Source organism: Gnatocerus cornutus, chromosome 8, assembly GCF_029298725.1.
Source record: "Gnatocerus cornutus isolate USDA-ARS CGAHR chromosome 8, icGnaCorn1.1, whole genome shotgun sequence".
Taxonomy (NCBI): Eukaryota; Metazoa; Arthropoda; class Insecta; order Coleoptera; family Tenebrionidae; genus Gnatocerus; species Gnatocerus cornutus.
In genome coordinates, this window is record NC_142240.1 from 8,369,793 (window position 1) to 8,385,145 (window position 15,353).

Below are 15,353 nucleotides of genomic sequence, written 5' to 3' on the forward strand. Positions count from 1 at the left end.
TAAAAAATAATAATTCTTGATTACAAAAGCGCGGTGACGTTTCTCTGCTTAAAATTCCAATAGTTGTCGCAAATTACGTGTAATTTATTCATTTTGCCTGCGATAAAACTAGAATATAATTTAGAAAAAAAACACACTTTTGAAAAATTAATTAGTCAAAAAGCAACTTTTGGTCAATTTCTAGAATTATTATCGATTCATCTCTTTAATATTGAAATAATCTTTCGATTATCCATAAATTATTATAAAATTACAATTTCTGAAAAATATACAAAAATGGCGGGAGCGCATATTTTGACTCAAAATTCACGATAATGTTTCAAGTTGTAAAAACCGACGACTTTCTAAATATTCACATAGTTATGTTTATTCAACAATAATAAAATTTTCAAAAATTGTAGATGCGCCAATCTTTTTTAATAATTTTTTTTGTTACCGATTGCTGCGATTTCATGCATTTCGACTCTTTGCCCGTGGATTTAAAGTAAAAAAATCCCATCAATAAAATTAAAATACAGAAAATTTAGAAAAACAAAAAAACCTTGATTTTACAAAAAAAAATATAAATTTTTCAAATTACATTATTAAAACAATGCGGGTTTTTTGAAAATGTACCAAAATATATAGTGTCAAATTTATTTAAAAAATTTCAATCGAATTTTGAAAAAGTGTAGAATATGTAGTGCTAACGTTATTTTGAAATTGTTTCCAAAAAAATCACATACATAATTAACAAAACCGAGATAAACTCCAAAAATTATGTAAAATTAAAGTTTAAATCCAGTTTAAAATCCATAGAATTGAAAAATAATTCTTAATTACAAAATCGCGGTGACGTTTCTCTGCTTAAAATTCCATCAGTTGTCGCAAATTACGTCTAATTTATTTATTTTGCGTGCGATTGAAAAACTAGAATACAATTTAGAAAAAAAAAATTTTTGAAAAATTAATCAGTCAAAAAGCAAGTTTTGGTCATTGTCTAGAATTATTATCAATTGCTGCGATTTCATGCATGTCGGTCTTTGCCTGTGGATTTAAAATCAAAAAAATTACATCAACAAAATTAAAATATCCAACATTTAAAAAAAAAAAAGCGTTAGTTTTTCAAAAACAAAAATATCAATTTTCTTACACAAATCGCCAAAATTAACAATTTTTCAAATAATTACAGTATTAAAAACGCAATTTTTTGTAAAATGTACCAAAAATTGTGTAAAATGTGTTTAAAAAATCCATAGAATTACAACAAAAAATATTTTTTTTTAAATTGTTTCCAGATATTTACATAACAAAACCGCGATCAACTCCGAAAATAATGTAAAATTAAAAAGTTTCGTAAGACCGACCCAAAAATTGCGAAACCGCAAAAAAAACTGTAAAACATCAACAAATCCACAGAAATAAAATAAAAATTCTTAATTACGAAATTGCGGTGACGTTTCCCTGCTTAAAATTCCAACAACTGTCGCAAATTACGTGTAATTTATTTATTTTTGCGTGCGATTACCCGTTCTCTTGCGTCAACAAACAAACGACTCGGAATATTCCCGAACACGCACCTCCATCCACGCGCTCTCGCTACGCCACTGGGCGCTTCCCTTCCCTCCAAAACTACAATTTCCAGCGTCTCTAATCAGACGCCAAACTGAAGCGGATAAAATTCTTATCAAAAACTCCCGAAAAACGCAACCGCCGCCAATGATTTCGAAGCATTGTGACATTTTCTGTTTAGTAAAGAATTTCGCAACCCATTCATTAAAAAAGTATTCATGCAGTTTTTTTGTCGCGTACTTTCATTCAACGTAAATCTGTCGCAGTTGTATTATTTAAAATAAGAGAAAAAATGAGGTTCATTAATTTCAGTCGGCGTTACGCGACGGATTGGAATCAATGGAGATAAGAATTACCGGGTGATTCTTATAAGAACGACCATCTTGAATCGCCGCGGCTTAAACGGTTGTGTAATGTTAATGTTAGGAATGCAATATTTTCATTTTCAAGTCAATAACCCGCGAAACGTTAGATAATATCGAAGATACTGTACTAGTTTGTTTACTGAAGGTTCAAAAACGAGAAACTCACGCGAGCAGTTTTATAAAAAGTGTAATTCTGAATGATTTATTTTCCGACTTTAATTACGATAGCAAACACGTCTTTTCAATTACTCAAACGAAATGACTTTGTTGTCATAACATCTAGGGTTTATTAGCGTTAGAAGAGATATTAATAGGACTTACCGGTGTAGTTTTGCTGATGAATCCATTTTCCGTAACTGCGCCTGAAAATGAAGAGGACACGGAAAAACGATTTTTTTTACGATTTTGTATTTCAAATTTTCCCTAGTCAATATCAGGTTGGTTCACAATGTTGAATTAATATTTGTTCTAGTAGTTTTTACACAAATAAGTATCCACCTGGAAAAGCAACATAAACACCTAATTAATGTGAAAAGCTCGTCGAAATAAAGTGTTTCGCCTAATTCATTTAATATGAACCTGTAAAAAGTGAACATGCGATTTGGCTGTACAAAAATACATGAACTTAATAACTCTTTGTAACTAACCACAGAAAGTAGAAAATACAGTTCCAAGATATATAAATAATTTCTGGTAGTGATCTGGTCAACACACACACAAAATTTAAACTAAGAGATAAATACCAAGCTTATATAAAATATTTTTTTAAAACCTATTTTTATATACACACAAACTGTCAACAGATTTAGGCACTATAAGAACTTTTTGATATTTGCTTTCATATGGCGATTTTGCGCTGGATTTACTTTAATTTTTAGCTGTTGTATGAGATCGAAAATTTTAAGCGATGGTCCTACTTTACCACCGGTGTAGTCCAAAATATCCTCTTTACTGAGATTCATCATGGTCTTCCCATCGACTTTCTGTAATCATACGATCAGTACCACCACAACCCACCCATTTCGATCCCACCTGTTTGCTGAACGAATCGCAATAATTAGCGCAGTCATTCACTCTTAAAAATTGAGCTACATCGAACACGTTCCATTCTTCCGGGCAGAGTTCGCTCGTGTCACAGTTTCCTCCTGAGTTATCCACTAAACGAGGTATTAGTTTTGTACTTATTGGATTAGTCGTCTACAAAAAAACGCGTTACAACTCGTTCAAACTTAGATGATTGAGTACATTTATGTAGGATGTTGCTTTGCGTTCCGGTGGTGGATTTGCATCTGATGAGATTGGTAAACTTTGATCTGGACCAGCAGGTTCTTGACCTGCTTCTGGGCCTTGATTGTCATCGACCACTTCCATTTCTTCCCGATTCGACGAAGGAAGTTCTTCAGGATCCAAAAGCTCGGTTTTGATCGCTTTGGGCACTGCGGGGGGTTTCTGAGGGACGTCTTTAATTTTCTTTTTTCTTCCTCGCTTTTTCAGACCTTCAACAAATTTATTTATAATAAACTTGCCTGGCGCTGAAACGGAAAACGATAATTATCGCTGTTTTTAGCAGTATTATTATTCCGAAGTTTTTTCCACTTGTTGTCGATGTAATTGAAATGCTAACAAGCGCGTTTAAATATTTATTGACAGATCAATGATGTACGGGAACCTTTGGAGTTTGAAAGCATTTCAATTACACCTTCGGCGATGTTTACCTTTCGCAATTTTCACCACGGGCGCCGTGGGCTTGGAAACCACCGGCGGTCCTTCGAGTTTATGCCCGACACTTTGGCACCACCCGACCGGGTAAATATCGGGACTTTCGCAGTCTAGCCACTGGTCGTATTCCTCCTCCCAACCATCAAAATGCACCTTCAATAACCTTCCCGCCACTTTCGCAATAGTTGCCACACAAACTAACCTAGGATCCATAAGATCAGCAGCCTCAATTTTCATCCCTGGAACGAAGCCATGCATCGGCACAAAAGAACTAAACAACTCCGGCCCCGCAGCCACATTATTAGTTTCAGCGAGATAAGTTCTCCAATTGAACGTTTCCGGATCGTAACTTTTCGGTGGTGTCAATGGAATTCCGTGCTTTTCGCAGAAACCGACCGGAAAAATGCACGGGGATTTCACGTGGTAACAAAACCAATCGGCGCCGGTCATGTCCGATTCGTAGGTGTCTATTCGGATCATAATGTAGCCGTGACGGAGGACGTTCATCACCGTCGCGACGCAGATCGAAGATAAGTTGAGAGGGTCGATTGCTTCGAGTTTCATTCCGATGCAGAAACCGCCCTCACTGCGTTCTTTTGAGCCGATTTGGAAAGGGGTGAAGAGCTCGTCGGTGGCGTCGTCGTCATCGAAGATGTTGTGGTTGACGCGCTCTAGGTAGTTCACTGGAGCCACCAAATGGTGCCCGACCTAGAAGAAAAAACACAGTTTATCAGTGTTTTCTTGTAGCCCTGTTAGATGCTCACCTTTTTCGCCCATCCGACGGGGTGCAGCAGCGGCGAGTCCTCGTGGCACCAGAATCCGCCATCGTCAGAGGGCAAGTCGAAATATTTAACGTTGAGCCTTTTCCCCACAATTTTGTGAACAATAGCAACCTTAACTTGCGAAATCCTGTTCTTGTCGACGACTTCTAGATTAAGGCCGCATTGAAATCTGGACTTGAGACTATCACTGGCTTTATTGCTAAAATTGGAAGGCAACGTCCGCGCCCCCGTTAGCCTCTTGCTCAGGAAATCCTTCCAATCGCCGTACTTATCCTCTATCGTCTTTGGGGGGATAAGCGGTTTCCCTCTCGTGGCGCACCACCCCACAGAATGCACCTGATTCGAGCATAACGACACCCAAAAATCCTTCGAATCGTTGGACCCAAACCCTTCATACCGCAGCAACGCTTTATACCCCACAATCTTAAGAACAGTAGCCACCCAAAACGAGTCAGGGAAAGCCTCAGAAACATTATCGCAATCGGTGTTCTCAACTTCGACTTTCATTCCCACCATAATATTCTCCCAAATGTCGGACATGGGGGCATGCTTAAAACAAGTCACGGGAGCGGCGACAAAATACTGGTCATTTAACTGCGAATCCCAGTCATGGGAGTTGGCGAGTTCGGCGGATTTCCGACGAATAAGAGGTACGGTTTCGTCGATGGGGGGCAAAACTGGTGGAGGCGGCAGTTGCGGGAGTTCATCCGCGATGGTGTTGGTAAAATCGTCTTCGGTTGTCAAGGTAAAGCGGTGTTTGGCAAAGTGGTGCGTTTCGGGAGATTGTTGTTGAGAGAGCGGCAGTGGCTCGGGGATGAGACCGCTGTAGCCGCGGGCGCAGGCCATGCTGCAGAAGCGGCGCTCTCTGGTGTAGAAAGCGTGCTTCACGCCGATGGCCCCGCATTTCTCGCAGACGGCTGGAAGCAAAAGCACACAATTGAAGGGCAAATAGTTCCAAAAAAATTGATCAAAAAAGACAGTTGTTTTCATAAAGACCGGTAACGAGAATTACACAATTTTGAACTTGCAAGTGAAGGGTGATTACAAATTTACCTTACTTTCACTTAGAAACAAATTAAATTTTGACAAATTACACAATGATAGTTTTAATTCGCATTTGTATGGACCACAGGTTCCTTACCAATGCCATCTTTTTGTATTGGTATCACTGATGGGTCTGTATTGCTATGATAAGCTATTGGTGTTTTGAGCACCAACCCAGGATGCTTGATTGGTTTAATTTTCCTTGTGGGACATGGTAAAGTCTGTGTCGCCGTCGTTATCATATATACAGGATGTTGACTGTCATCATCCCCATAACTAGAGTCATTACTTTCTTGCTTCATATCAATATAATGCATCATATCCAAGTTTTCCATTCCATCCTGTAAGTCAAAAGTGTAGTAATTGTTTCACTGGAAATAGAGAGACTACCGTCTGGGAGCTGTGTATGGTGTGGATATCATCCATAGACTGATTAGACATGCTGTGTATGGATGGAGTAAAGTAAGAATTGTCTTGTTCCAACAACATGTCTGGATTTTCCCCTGGCATTAGTTCCATGGATATTTCAGGGTTGGGTTGGCCAGCCCCCATCCAGACCATTCCCATGTCAGCTACCCCCGGCATCGTGTACACTAGAATCAATTTTATAGTGTAATTATATAACCTACAATTGCAACTGCATGAAAAATCAATCAACGTGTAATTTATTATTTAAAGCTGCTTTACTCGTCAAATAAAATTTAGTCTTCAATCAATAAAGAGGCAGGTGGTACTGAATTACTTTAGGAAGAAAAGCGAGCAGCAATTACAAACAAAGAATGTAAAGTAATTAAGAACGAGAATAATAGCGTGCAAATTGCGACAAGCAAAAAGTTTAAGCATTGAGAACAAATTTGGATTGGATTAGGAAGTAAATACCGTTCATTTTGTTGTTAGAAACTACACATTTTCATTTAAAAATTCTAGACAATTTCGCACTACGGCTCACACTCAAACGCATCATTCGTGATTTTTGAGAACACTCGCTGGAGAGTTGATACCAACACAATAGAGGTTTTAGAGAGAAAAGTCCCTAGATTTATGACGTAACTTGACAGCGCTCTGGCGCCAAAGTTTAAACGCAGTGTATAAAAATTATTCACTGGATGAGTTTAAAAATTAGGCATTTCGCGTAGTTTTAGATTCTTTTTACATTTCTGACCACAGAAAACAGCATCTTGACCACAGAATTGAAGAATTTCTGAAAAATCAAAGTACCTTATTTCCCAGTGAGGCAAATTCCAAGCACCACCCACTTAAAACTTATCTTTTGAAGTTTGTCCTTCTAGAAAATGAAATGCTATCAATTATTGGTTTGTTGCATAATACTGCTCATCATTAAGTATGAGTTGTCAATTTAAAGGTTAGTTATAAGATGACTTAACAATTCATTAGCAAACAATATGGAGCTCGTCGTTGAGGAAATTGAAATTCCGGTGCCATGGGGTCATATAGCAGGTAAAAAGCATTCAAATCACTTATTATTATTCATGTTTTCTTCAATTTAATGCATGACGTTTAAAACCTAGGTTATGTATGTTTTGTTTACAGCCAAACAATGGGGTTGCATCGACCACCCTGTAGTTTTGGTAATTCATGGAATAATGGATAACGCAGGGTCTTTCGATCGGCTAATTCCACTTTTACCCCGTTCATTTTGTTATATCTGTATTGATCTACCAGGACATGGAAAATCCAGTCATTTTCCACAATTCTTGCCAATTTATACAATCAATAACGTTATAGTCTATAAAATTATACTCCAGTACTTCAAACGCGAAAAGTATATCATCTTGGGGCACAGTTGGGGCGGGCAAATCGCATTTCTTTTCGCTCAGATCTACCCGGAATACGTTGAAAAACTAATCATGTTAGACACCATCCACCTCTTCCCCATAACTACCGGTCAGTTCCAACCGAGTCTCAGAGACAGATTCGATGCTTGCATACAACTAGAAGAGAAAATCAGAACCGGAACTAAACCAACGTACACATATCAAGAGGCGCTGCAAAAGTTGCAGGACCAGAGGAGCACAGGCCACATTACTCGCGAAGCTGCAGAGGCTTTAATTCATAGAAGCATATCTCCAGTTGAAGACGGACGATATGTCTTTACCTTGGACCAAAGAATCAAAAACTGTATTAACCCAATTCACGATTTTCGGTACATCCTGGACACTGTTAAAAAGTTTCCGGTGAAATGTCCAGTGCTTATGGTACTCGGCCGTGCTTCAGAGTTACAACAGATTTACATGAAACCGATCACCAAGTTGTTGAGGAAGTACAAAAATGTAAGGATCCAACAGGTGGAGGGGCCTCATGATGTACATAACAATAATCCAGAGGTGGTGGCGCCGTACGTGACGAGATTTTTGTTGCCCCGAAGGGCCAAACTATAGGCAATGTTTGTTTAAGAAGAAAAAATATATTTTTTTACATATTTTGTTGAATAAAATTTGGTTATGGAGCTCGTCTCGTTCCTTTTCTCCCTTTTAATGTCTGACGCGAATGTTTTCGCACTCGTTACATAAAATATTGGAGCATGCGACAAAAATATACAAAAAAATCTACCTAATGCTGATTTTTGGGTTCTCTTTCTTCAAAAATGGGGGTTACATCACTGTCCCGCGTACTTTAAGCAAGTCCTTGAAGTTTGTTCCCTTAAATAACTGTAGTTTAACTGCTTTTTTCGACCATTGAACTGTGAGGTTAGCTGGTGACTAAACATTTTATTAAAAAAGTAATGGAGTTGAGCGTTAAAGAAATTGAGATTCCAGTCCCCTGGGGCCACATAGCAGGTAAAAAATCGAGTTGACACTCTCGTTTTGTTCACTTTAATGAGCCACAATAAAAACTATAGGTTACGTTTCTAGGTAAACAATGGGGCCGCGCCACGCACGACCCAATCGTTTTGGTAATTCATGGAGTAATGGATAACGCAGGTTCCTTCGATAGACTAATTCCGCTCTTACCACGTTCCTTCTGTTATATCTGCATTGATTTGCCCAGTCATGGAAAATCGAGTCGTTTCCCTGAATTTTTCCCCATTCAAACAATCAATAACATTCTAGTCTACAAATTGGTACTGAAGTATTACAAACTAGAGAAATGTATAATAATGGGGCACAGTTGGGGCGGCCAAATTGGTTTTCTTTTCGCCCAACTGTACCCCGAATGTGTCGAAAAACTGATAATGTTAGACACCATCCACATTTATCCTGTCACAACAGGTCAGTTTAAGGACGCCCTCAGAGACAGGTTTGACTCTTGTGTAGCATTAGAAGAGAAACTGAAGACTGGAAACCGACCGACTTATTCGTACGAAGAGGCGCTGCAGAAATTGCAGGATCAAAGGAGGAGCGGATCTATTAGTCTAGAAGGTGCAAAGGCGCTGATTCCCAGAGGGATAGAATCTGTGGGGAACGGACGATACGTTTTCACTTTAGATCCTCGAATGAGGAATTTTATGGTTCCTCTTCATGATTTCCGCTACATCCTGGACACCATTAAAAAGTTTCCGGTGAAGTGTCCGGTTCTGGTGGTACTAGGGCGGTCTTCAGAGTTCCAAAAGAACTACATGAAACCGGTCCTCGACCTGTACGAGACTTATAAAAATATAGAAATTCACGTAGTGGAAGGGCACCACGACGTTCATAATGACACCCCAGAAGTAGTGGCACCTTATGTAAAGAATTTCTTATTAACACAAAAAGCGAAACTATAGACGGTTTGTTTAAAATATATTTTTGTACATTGTTGAGTAAAACATGCTAGAGGAACTTCTCTTTTAATTTAAAAACTGGACTAATCACAATACACCTTTAACTGCCCTTCATATCTCAAGACGTGGAACTGAACAACATCGTACTTGTTAACATGCTTCCGGGGATGTAAAAGCATGCAATAATTCTCAGCGTAGACACTATTAAACATGCTGTATCTCGACTCTTCGTTTGTTATCTGCAGTTCAAACCAGTAAAGAATCCCATTGCAGTCCGCATCTCTGGTTGCAACACCTTCAGCGTGGAAATCAATTTTGTCAAAGTCGGAGATGTCGAATTTCACCACGTCGGAGCAGAGGTCCTCAGGGTTCGGGTTCTCGAAATTCGGGTGTTCAGTTCCCTGGAATCAAAGTCAGTTGGTAGCACTGGAAATAAAGTCGACTTACTGAATACTCGTTCATAACTTCTGCGATTTTGTACCCAAAAGCATTGCTGTCGTCGACGCGGTTGCAAAAATCTAAATACTCTGAACTGACGAGTTGGGCGTAAACGCAGAGCTTCCGGGGCAAAAACTCGCAATTCAACGACTCCTTGTGAAACGTAAACTCTTTTTCCCACGTCTCCACGTGAATGAGGTCCCTAAAAATAATGTCAGGCTTCTCCACGTAAACCATGTAATCCTGAACGGTGTCTTCGTGGACGAAAACCATCTTGTGGTGAAGCAAGTTGTTGGCAGCTCTGAGAAAAGTGAAGAGATTCAAGTCGTTTTCGTCCTTGTAGATATTAAAGACTGTGGCCCCCTTCTTTGCCATGAGAAAACCAAATAGAGGGAATGGGTTTAGATCCAAGACCTTCAAGTTGTCGCAGTTGGTATAATCCTCTGACGCTTTAATGACGCTTTGGATCAAATCCTTATCGTTGAGGAACGTGATGACCTCTCTGTTCACCTTGAAACAGTCTTTGCAAGTGGTCTTGGGGCTCAACACCTCGAAGTTGAGGCGACCTTCCACCAGCCGAGGCTTGACTCTTACAGTGTCACCTTCATCCACTTCTATGGGATGATCCAAATAGAAAACCGCTTGTTCCCAACACTTGTTCTTCTCATTGTAAGGATGCGTGGAGATGACAGTTTCGTCGTCCAAGAACAGATCAAACCACACCGCTAACGAGTAAACTGTCCCTTTATTCGTGCAGACTAACTCAATCTCTTTCATAAAGTCGTCTTGCTCCCGGATCTGCGTCAAGTGGTTGATGTCGTACAACCGCAGGGCTAGAAACTGTCGCGACTTCGTCAGCGCTCTCACGTCTTTTCGCGGCTTTAAAAAGTCAGAATCGTACGGTTCTTTATCGGCATCTATTATACACATTTCGGGGAGTCCTATCTCTGGAAGATCTCCAAAAACGCGCACTTTCTTCGCCAGTTGGAAGCTCTCAAATCCCGTGACGAAGACTTTAACAGCCGCTGGAATGATCTTGATTTTGCCACCTCCAAATTGTTTGACCGCGTGATGTATAGTCTCTAGACAATCTTCGCCAAACACTCCAGCATCGAAAACTTCCGTGACGATGAGCTCACATGGATCCGGAGGGTCGTTAAACGTCCTCGAGTTCGCAGTGAGCAACTTCACTCTCTCGGAGACGTTGTTGAGTTTGAAGACCTTCGTCGCGACGTCGCTCAACGTTTTGTTCTCTTCAAAAGCGACAACTTGGACGTCTTCATGGGCTTTCAGCGCAATTAAAGACAGCAGTCCAGCACCTGCTCCTATGTCATAGACGTGTCTGAAACCGCGTTTTATAGCTTTCGTGATGGCTTTTTGGTAGTACTCATTCCGGTGTCGGTCATTGAGCATCCGGAAGTGCCACCGCGGGATCAGATGCCAAATGACATGAAGGTAGTTCTTCTCGCCGGGTAAAAACCCCGCATCAGCTGCAGCTTTCAGGAATTTACGTGAGGCGTTGTATTCTCCTTGGGAGAAGAGAATGGCGCCGAAAGAGTTGGACAAAAGCGCGTTTTGGGGGTAGATGTTGATGACTGCTAGGTAGCACTTCATGATTTCTTCTTCTATCCCCTCAATGTTGCTGTTTAGAAAATCATTGAGGGTCATTACTAATTTCGTTAAATTGATTTGCTCATCGAGTTTAATTTCTTCGGGGTTGGTCAAGTTTCTAATGTACTGAATGTAATGTTTGATGGCTAAGCCCCCATCTCCGGCGGATATGGCATCGTGAGCCAGTTTTAGGTAGTGTTGGGGCCTCACTCGAATGGTGAGCGCTTTTGGAAGTGGGGGCACCCTTTCATCGTCACCCATCTGGAAGAAAATGGAAAAAACAATGTTTTGGGAGATTTTGGGTGACAAACAATATAACCTACCTTTTTATTGGGTGCGAGCGCTGCGATCAGCTGATCGGACGTTGGAGGTAAAACCAATCTCACTTTCCACTAGGAAATCATTTGAATATATTTTAGTTTGTGTTTTCAAGTCCATTTTACAAATTTTACAACTAAATTATGGACAAACTAAACTTTTTTTAAAGAAATTAATAATCCGTGAAAATACTGCGCAACATGAATGCCAAGACCGCATTTTTTTTTGCGAAAATCCATGGTGCAAATCGCTTCTCCATATCTGTCGTATTTCCGGAGATATGGAGCATTGAGTTCATTCCAGAGGTGCAAAATTTTAGCCCTCTGGCGACACCCCGAAAGGTTAATCGTCCACAACTCAGTTATTTGTCGACGTAGGGAAAAAAATATTACAGCTTTGGATTTTGCGTGAAATTTTGCGTAAAATAAGTACAATAAGCTTAAATTGGCTTCACTAATAAACGAGATATTGACCAAAATGGGTTTTCAGGTCATTTTGGGTTGATTTTCAAAAAACTTTTCCAGAGCGAAAATCACGTTTAATACAAGGTGTTTATAAATGTTTCTAGCATCAAGGGTGGCTCTGGAATTTCTGTGGGACACTACTTTGCCGCTTTGTTTTCATAGTGACTATAACTATTTTGAAAATTATTTATAATGTTACTTATGTCAACGACGTTTCTGTTACGGTTTTGTGTCAAAATTTTTGATTTTCGGGTTTCAAACCACAACTAGAACAGTTTTCTCCTCAAAACTAACTTTGCTCTATGATTGAGGTTAACTACAAATGTCAGTTTAAAAATCTAAACTCACATTTATAAGGAGCGGCAAATTTCTTTGACATTTCATAGCCACCCTTGATGCTAGAAACATTTATAAACACCGTGCACATATTTTTAGCATCTGCGATTTTGTTTCTCAAAACGATAATATCGGCAGTCATAAAATATAGTCTTTGTCTTTTGCATTTAAAACTTGTATTTTTGTCCTTGTCACTTATCACTTCGTCACGTATCGTTCAGAAACAAAATCGCACCCTAGATTTCAGATCGATAGGACAAGTAGTTTATGAGAAGCCGTCAAAAAACGAAAAATTCAATTTTTTTGTTCAATTTTTTTTCCAAAATATCGACCATCGAATTGGACATTTAAATGCGCATTCCATAGAGAAAAAGTCGTAGAAAAACCATGGCGGAGACCGCAAATTTCTGCCAAAGTTTCTAATCACAAATTTACCAAAATGTGCAATGACCAAAATATTTGCCCAGTCCCGTTGACCACGACCTCGCATGTGACACAAAACAGTCTTGGGGGCCTGCAATGATTATAAATCTTCCAAGAACTGCCCCAACTGCTGTCAGGATGCATGAAAAGACGGCAGCCAAGTAAATTAGCTCGACATATCAAGGCCCAATCTCAATTTACAATTATCAATTTGATATCTTCATTAATAACTCAACTTTAGTCAATAACTCATATTAAAACACTTTTTTATAACTCATCAAACATTTTGTCCAGTCGTAATTCCGACTCTAATTCTGTGGCTTAGTGCAAGAAAGGCCAATCTCTAAATTTTGAGATTTCTGTTTTATAGCGGAAACAATGCCGTTTTATTGCTTTAAGATCAAAACTAAAAAAATCGTATTTTGAAAGTTACAGATTTTTTGAGGGACCAATCTCATAATGTAATACGATTTCTTTTATGCAAAAACGGCCTATCTCATACATATTGCAATTTTAATAGGGCTTACCGTGAATTGAATTGCCTAAAGATTTAATTAGCTTTAACTAATTTAACTTAATTAGGATTATCAACAGAAAATATCCCGTAAATAATGCCATTGAGCTTTTTTTTTCAATTTTAAAAAATTGGTGTTCATTGGTTTTTTATTAAATGGCTTCAATTTCATACTGCAAGTCGAGGCAAAATAAATTATATAGTATCCATTCATAAGGAAGAAACTTTTAAAATTCTAGATCTACACAAATTACATCACAAAAAAACTTGCCCCATTTCAATAAAACCGTTACCACTAAATTCCGAAAACAGCGAGTTAACTTTATTAGAAGGGATTTATGATTTATCGATGGTTTAATGTCATCTTCTTCTGCAGAAGATGTTTTTAGATTAAGTTTTGTAGTTAGTTCTTTTTTTAATATTTCATTTAAAAAAATAGCTCTTAATGTAAGTTTTATAGTCAAAATTATTTGAATTAGAATTGAATAAGTTTTTAACTTTAAACGAAACGAAAAATTTCTAAAATTTCCGTTTTTACGCTGCACTATTCCATCAGATATGCATTTTTGAAAGGGCCAATCTGACTATTTTAGCAAATCTTAAATCAATCTTAATCAAAAGGGCCAATCTAACATTTTTTTAAATTAAATTTTAAATATCTTTTTTAGAGTTTATTTGTTTAATATGTAGTATAAATAAAAGTGATTAAAAATGTAGAAAAGAAGAGATTTTTTCAACGTTAATGCTGCAACTATTCGACAACAGTTGAGGAGTTATTTTTCAAAACTCAATAAATCCAATTTGGTCCGTATTGGTTTTGATGTGAAAATGGGATTATTTTGGTGAAACCTAATAATGTGTATTTTTTATTCAGTGAACAACCTCTTGCTAAAACATTGTGTTACCCTCTTATGCCAAAATAGTTCAAGTAAATTTAAAAAAACTGAACAAATTATCGTTTTTTCTAATCCCTTGTCAAAATTTATGAAATGGATTTATTGAGTTTTGAAAAATAACTCCTCAGTTATTGAATCCATAATTATTACCTGAATACCATGTTTTTCTAGATTGGCCTTTTTTGCACTAAGCCACAGAATTAACCTCAGTTAAATTAGAACAGACTCATCGATTAGTTCACTTCAAATTAATCAGCGAAATTCACAATTACCACTAATTTAACACACAGAAATAGCGCATATCAAGGAAGAAGATTTGTTCAGTGATTCGGCTCACTACTCTAGTTCAACTTACCTCTTTCAATTAAAAACTTCACAATCACAACTAATAGTTATTTTAATAAATTGCACAACTGCTTATTCAATTCAGACTAATCAATTTTCCCCTAAAATTTACAAGTTCCCAATCTTCCACTGGATGTTTATGGGCCCCAAACGCATAAATATCGCTAATTAGGCATGGAGTCCGGCCACTTGAAACTGTGTGTTTATATTTTATAGGAACCTGCGAGGCAACAACGATAAAATAACTATTTTAATCTTAATTACAAAAGAATAAATACCCTAATTCTAAATACATTTAGAAAAACTTAATTAGCTACTGAAGTCAAAATCTAAGTCAAATTTTGAATTGATCACACTTTATGAAAATTTTTCTAACTTTAACGCGAGGGGTTCTGCTTTATGTTGTATTTTTGTGACGAAGAAAATTTGGAAAGGAATGTTAGTTCGCACAAGTACAGAAAAGCTAACAAAACAAGAGACATACATAAACAAAATCAACAAAAAGTTTCTAGTCGTCGTCTTTAGGAAATATTCATTTTTTATCTCGAATAATACAGAGTGAATCAAGAAAATATTTAAGTTCATCTAATTCACAACTGTGAAAAATGTTACACAATCCTGCAATTATTCAATTTTAATAGTTCAAATTCTTCGAAGATATTAATATAAAATTTCAGTCACAGAAATCTTTCATTTCAAATGATATTTTTGTATTTTTACGAGTGATTTATCGGACGAATTACGTAATAATGCTGACTGGGCCGGCTGAGATAGAAGATGAATCCAAAGTCACTTTCGAATTGAAAAAATGACATACAAAATGGTA

The 15,353-nt window shown here is 37.9% G+C and overlaps 4 protein-coding genes across 8 annotated transcripts; 2 read left to right on the top strand and 2 right to left on the bottom strand.

Moving 5' to 3' along the window:
* Positions 1-2,307: 2,307 nt before the first annotated feature.
* Sfmbt (Scm-related gene containing four mbt domains) lies at positions 2,308-8,122 on the bottom strand. 4 transcript variants are annotated; one of them, XM_088042674.1, is made up of 8 exons: positions 8,033-8,122; positions 5,852-6,054; positions 5,559-5,802; positions 4,400-5,334; positions 3,632-4,343; positions 3,162-3,448; positions 2,949-3,113; positions 2,308-2,899 (listed from the first exon to the last, which is right to left on the bottom strand). In XM_088042674.1, exons 2-8 carry the CDS (start codon positions 6,044-6,046, stop codon positions 2,729-2,731), a joined length of 2,709 nt encoding a protein of 902 aa, XP_087898800.1. In that variant the 5' UTR covers positions 6,047-6,054; positions 8,033-8,122; the 3' UTR covers positions 2,308-2,728. The 4 variants fall into 4 exon arrangements, with proteins under 4 accessions (XP_087898800.1, XP_087898801.1, XP_087898799.1 ...); XM_088042675.1 differs by lacking the exon at positions 8,033-8,122 and adding an exon at positions 6,680-6,766; XM_088042673.1 differs by lacking the exon at positions 8,033-8,122 and adding an exon at positions 6,341-6,485.
* On the top strand, positions 6,761-7,928 carry LOC148169446 (serine hydrolase-like protein). 2 transcript variants are annotated; one of them, XM_088042679.1, is made up of 2 exons: positions 6,761-6,919; positions 7,013-7,928. In XM_088042679.1, exons 1-2 carry the CDS (start codon positions 6,865-6,867, stop codon positions 7,858-7,860), a joined length of 903 nt encoding a protein of 300 aa, XP_087898805.1. In that variant the 5' UTR covers positions 6,761-6,864; the 3' UTR covers positions 7,861-7,928. The 2 variants fall into 2 exon arrangements, with proteins under 2 accessions (XP_087898805.1, XP_087898806.1); XM_088042680.1 differs by having other exon boundaries at positions 6,804-6,919; positions 6,991-7,928.
* A 55-nt stretch (positions 8,123-8,177) lies between the features above and the next one.
* On the top strand, positions 8,178-9,240 carry LOC148169447 (serine hydrolase-like protein). Its single transcript, XM_088042678.1, has 2 exons — positions 8,178-8,259; positions 8,335-9,240. Exons 1-2 carry the CDS (start codon positions 8,205-8,207, stop codon positions 9,183-9,185), a joined length of 906 nt encoding a protein of 301 aa, XP_087898804.1. The 5' UTR covers positions 8,178-8,204; the 3' UTR covers positions 9,186-9,240.
* On the bottom strand, positions 9,185-11,787 carry LOC148169448 (protein arginine N-methyltransferase 9-like). Its single transcript, XM_088042677.1, has 3 exons — positions 11,555-11,787; positions 9,630-11,492; positions 9,185-9,583 (listed from the first exon to the last, which is right to left on the bottom strand). The coding sequence occupies exons 2-3, from the start codon at positions 11,490-11,492 to the stop codon at positions 9,266-9,268; spliced, it is 2,181 nt and encodes a 726-aa protein (XP_087898803.1). The 5' UTR covers positions 11,555-11,787; the 3' UTR covers positions 9,185-9,265.
* Positions 11,788-15,353: the final 3,566 nt, after the last annotated feature.

Excerpts from the sequence above, each read along its gene's own strand:
- Sfmbt (XM_088042673.1), bottom strand. Across the intron at positions 5,803-5,851 it reads CCATACACAGCTCCCAGACG|GATGGAATGGAAAACTTGGA; the intron begins GTAGTCTCTCTA and ends TTTGACTTACAG. Across the intron at positions 3,449-3,631 it reads CGTGGTGAAAATTGCGAAAG|CGCCAGGCAAGTTTATTATA; the intron begins GTAAACATCGCC and ends TTTCCGTTTCAG.
- LOC148169446 (XM_088042679.1), top strand. The coding sequence starts at position 6,865 with ATGGAGCTCGTCGTTGAGGAAATTGAAATTCCGGTGCCATGGGGTCAT. Across the intron at positions 6,920-7,012 it reads GCCATGGGGTCATATAGCAG|CCAAACAATGGGGTTGCATC; the intron begins GTAAAAAGCATT and ends TTTTGTTTACAG.
- LOC148169447 (XM_088042678.1), top strand. The coding sequence starts at position 8,205 with ATGGAGTTGAGCGTTAAAGAAATTGAGATTCCAGTCCCCTGGGGCCAC. Across the intron at positions 8,260-8,334 it reads CCCCTGGGGCCACATAGCAG|GTAAACAATGGGGCCGCGCC; the intron begins GTAAAAAATCGA and ends TTACGTTTCTAG.
- LOC148169448 (XM_088042677.1), bottom strand. The coding sequence starts at position 11,492 with ATGGGTGACGATGAAAGGGTGCCCCCACTTCCAAAAGCGCTCACCATT. Across the intron at positions 9,584-9,629 it reads AAGTTATGAACGAGTATTCA|GGAACTGAACACCCGAATTT; the intron begins GTAAGTCGACTT and ends CTTTGATTCCAG.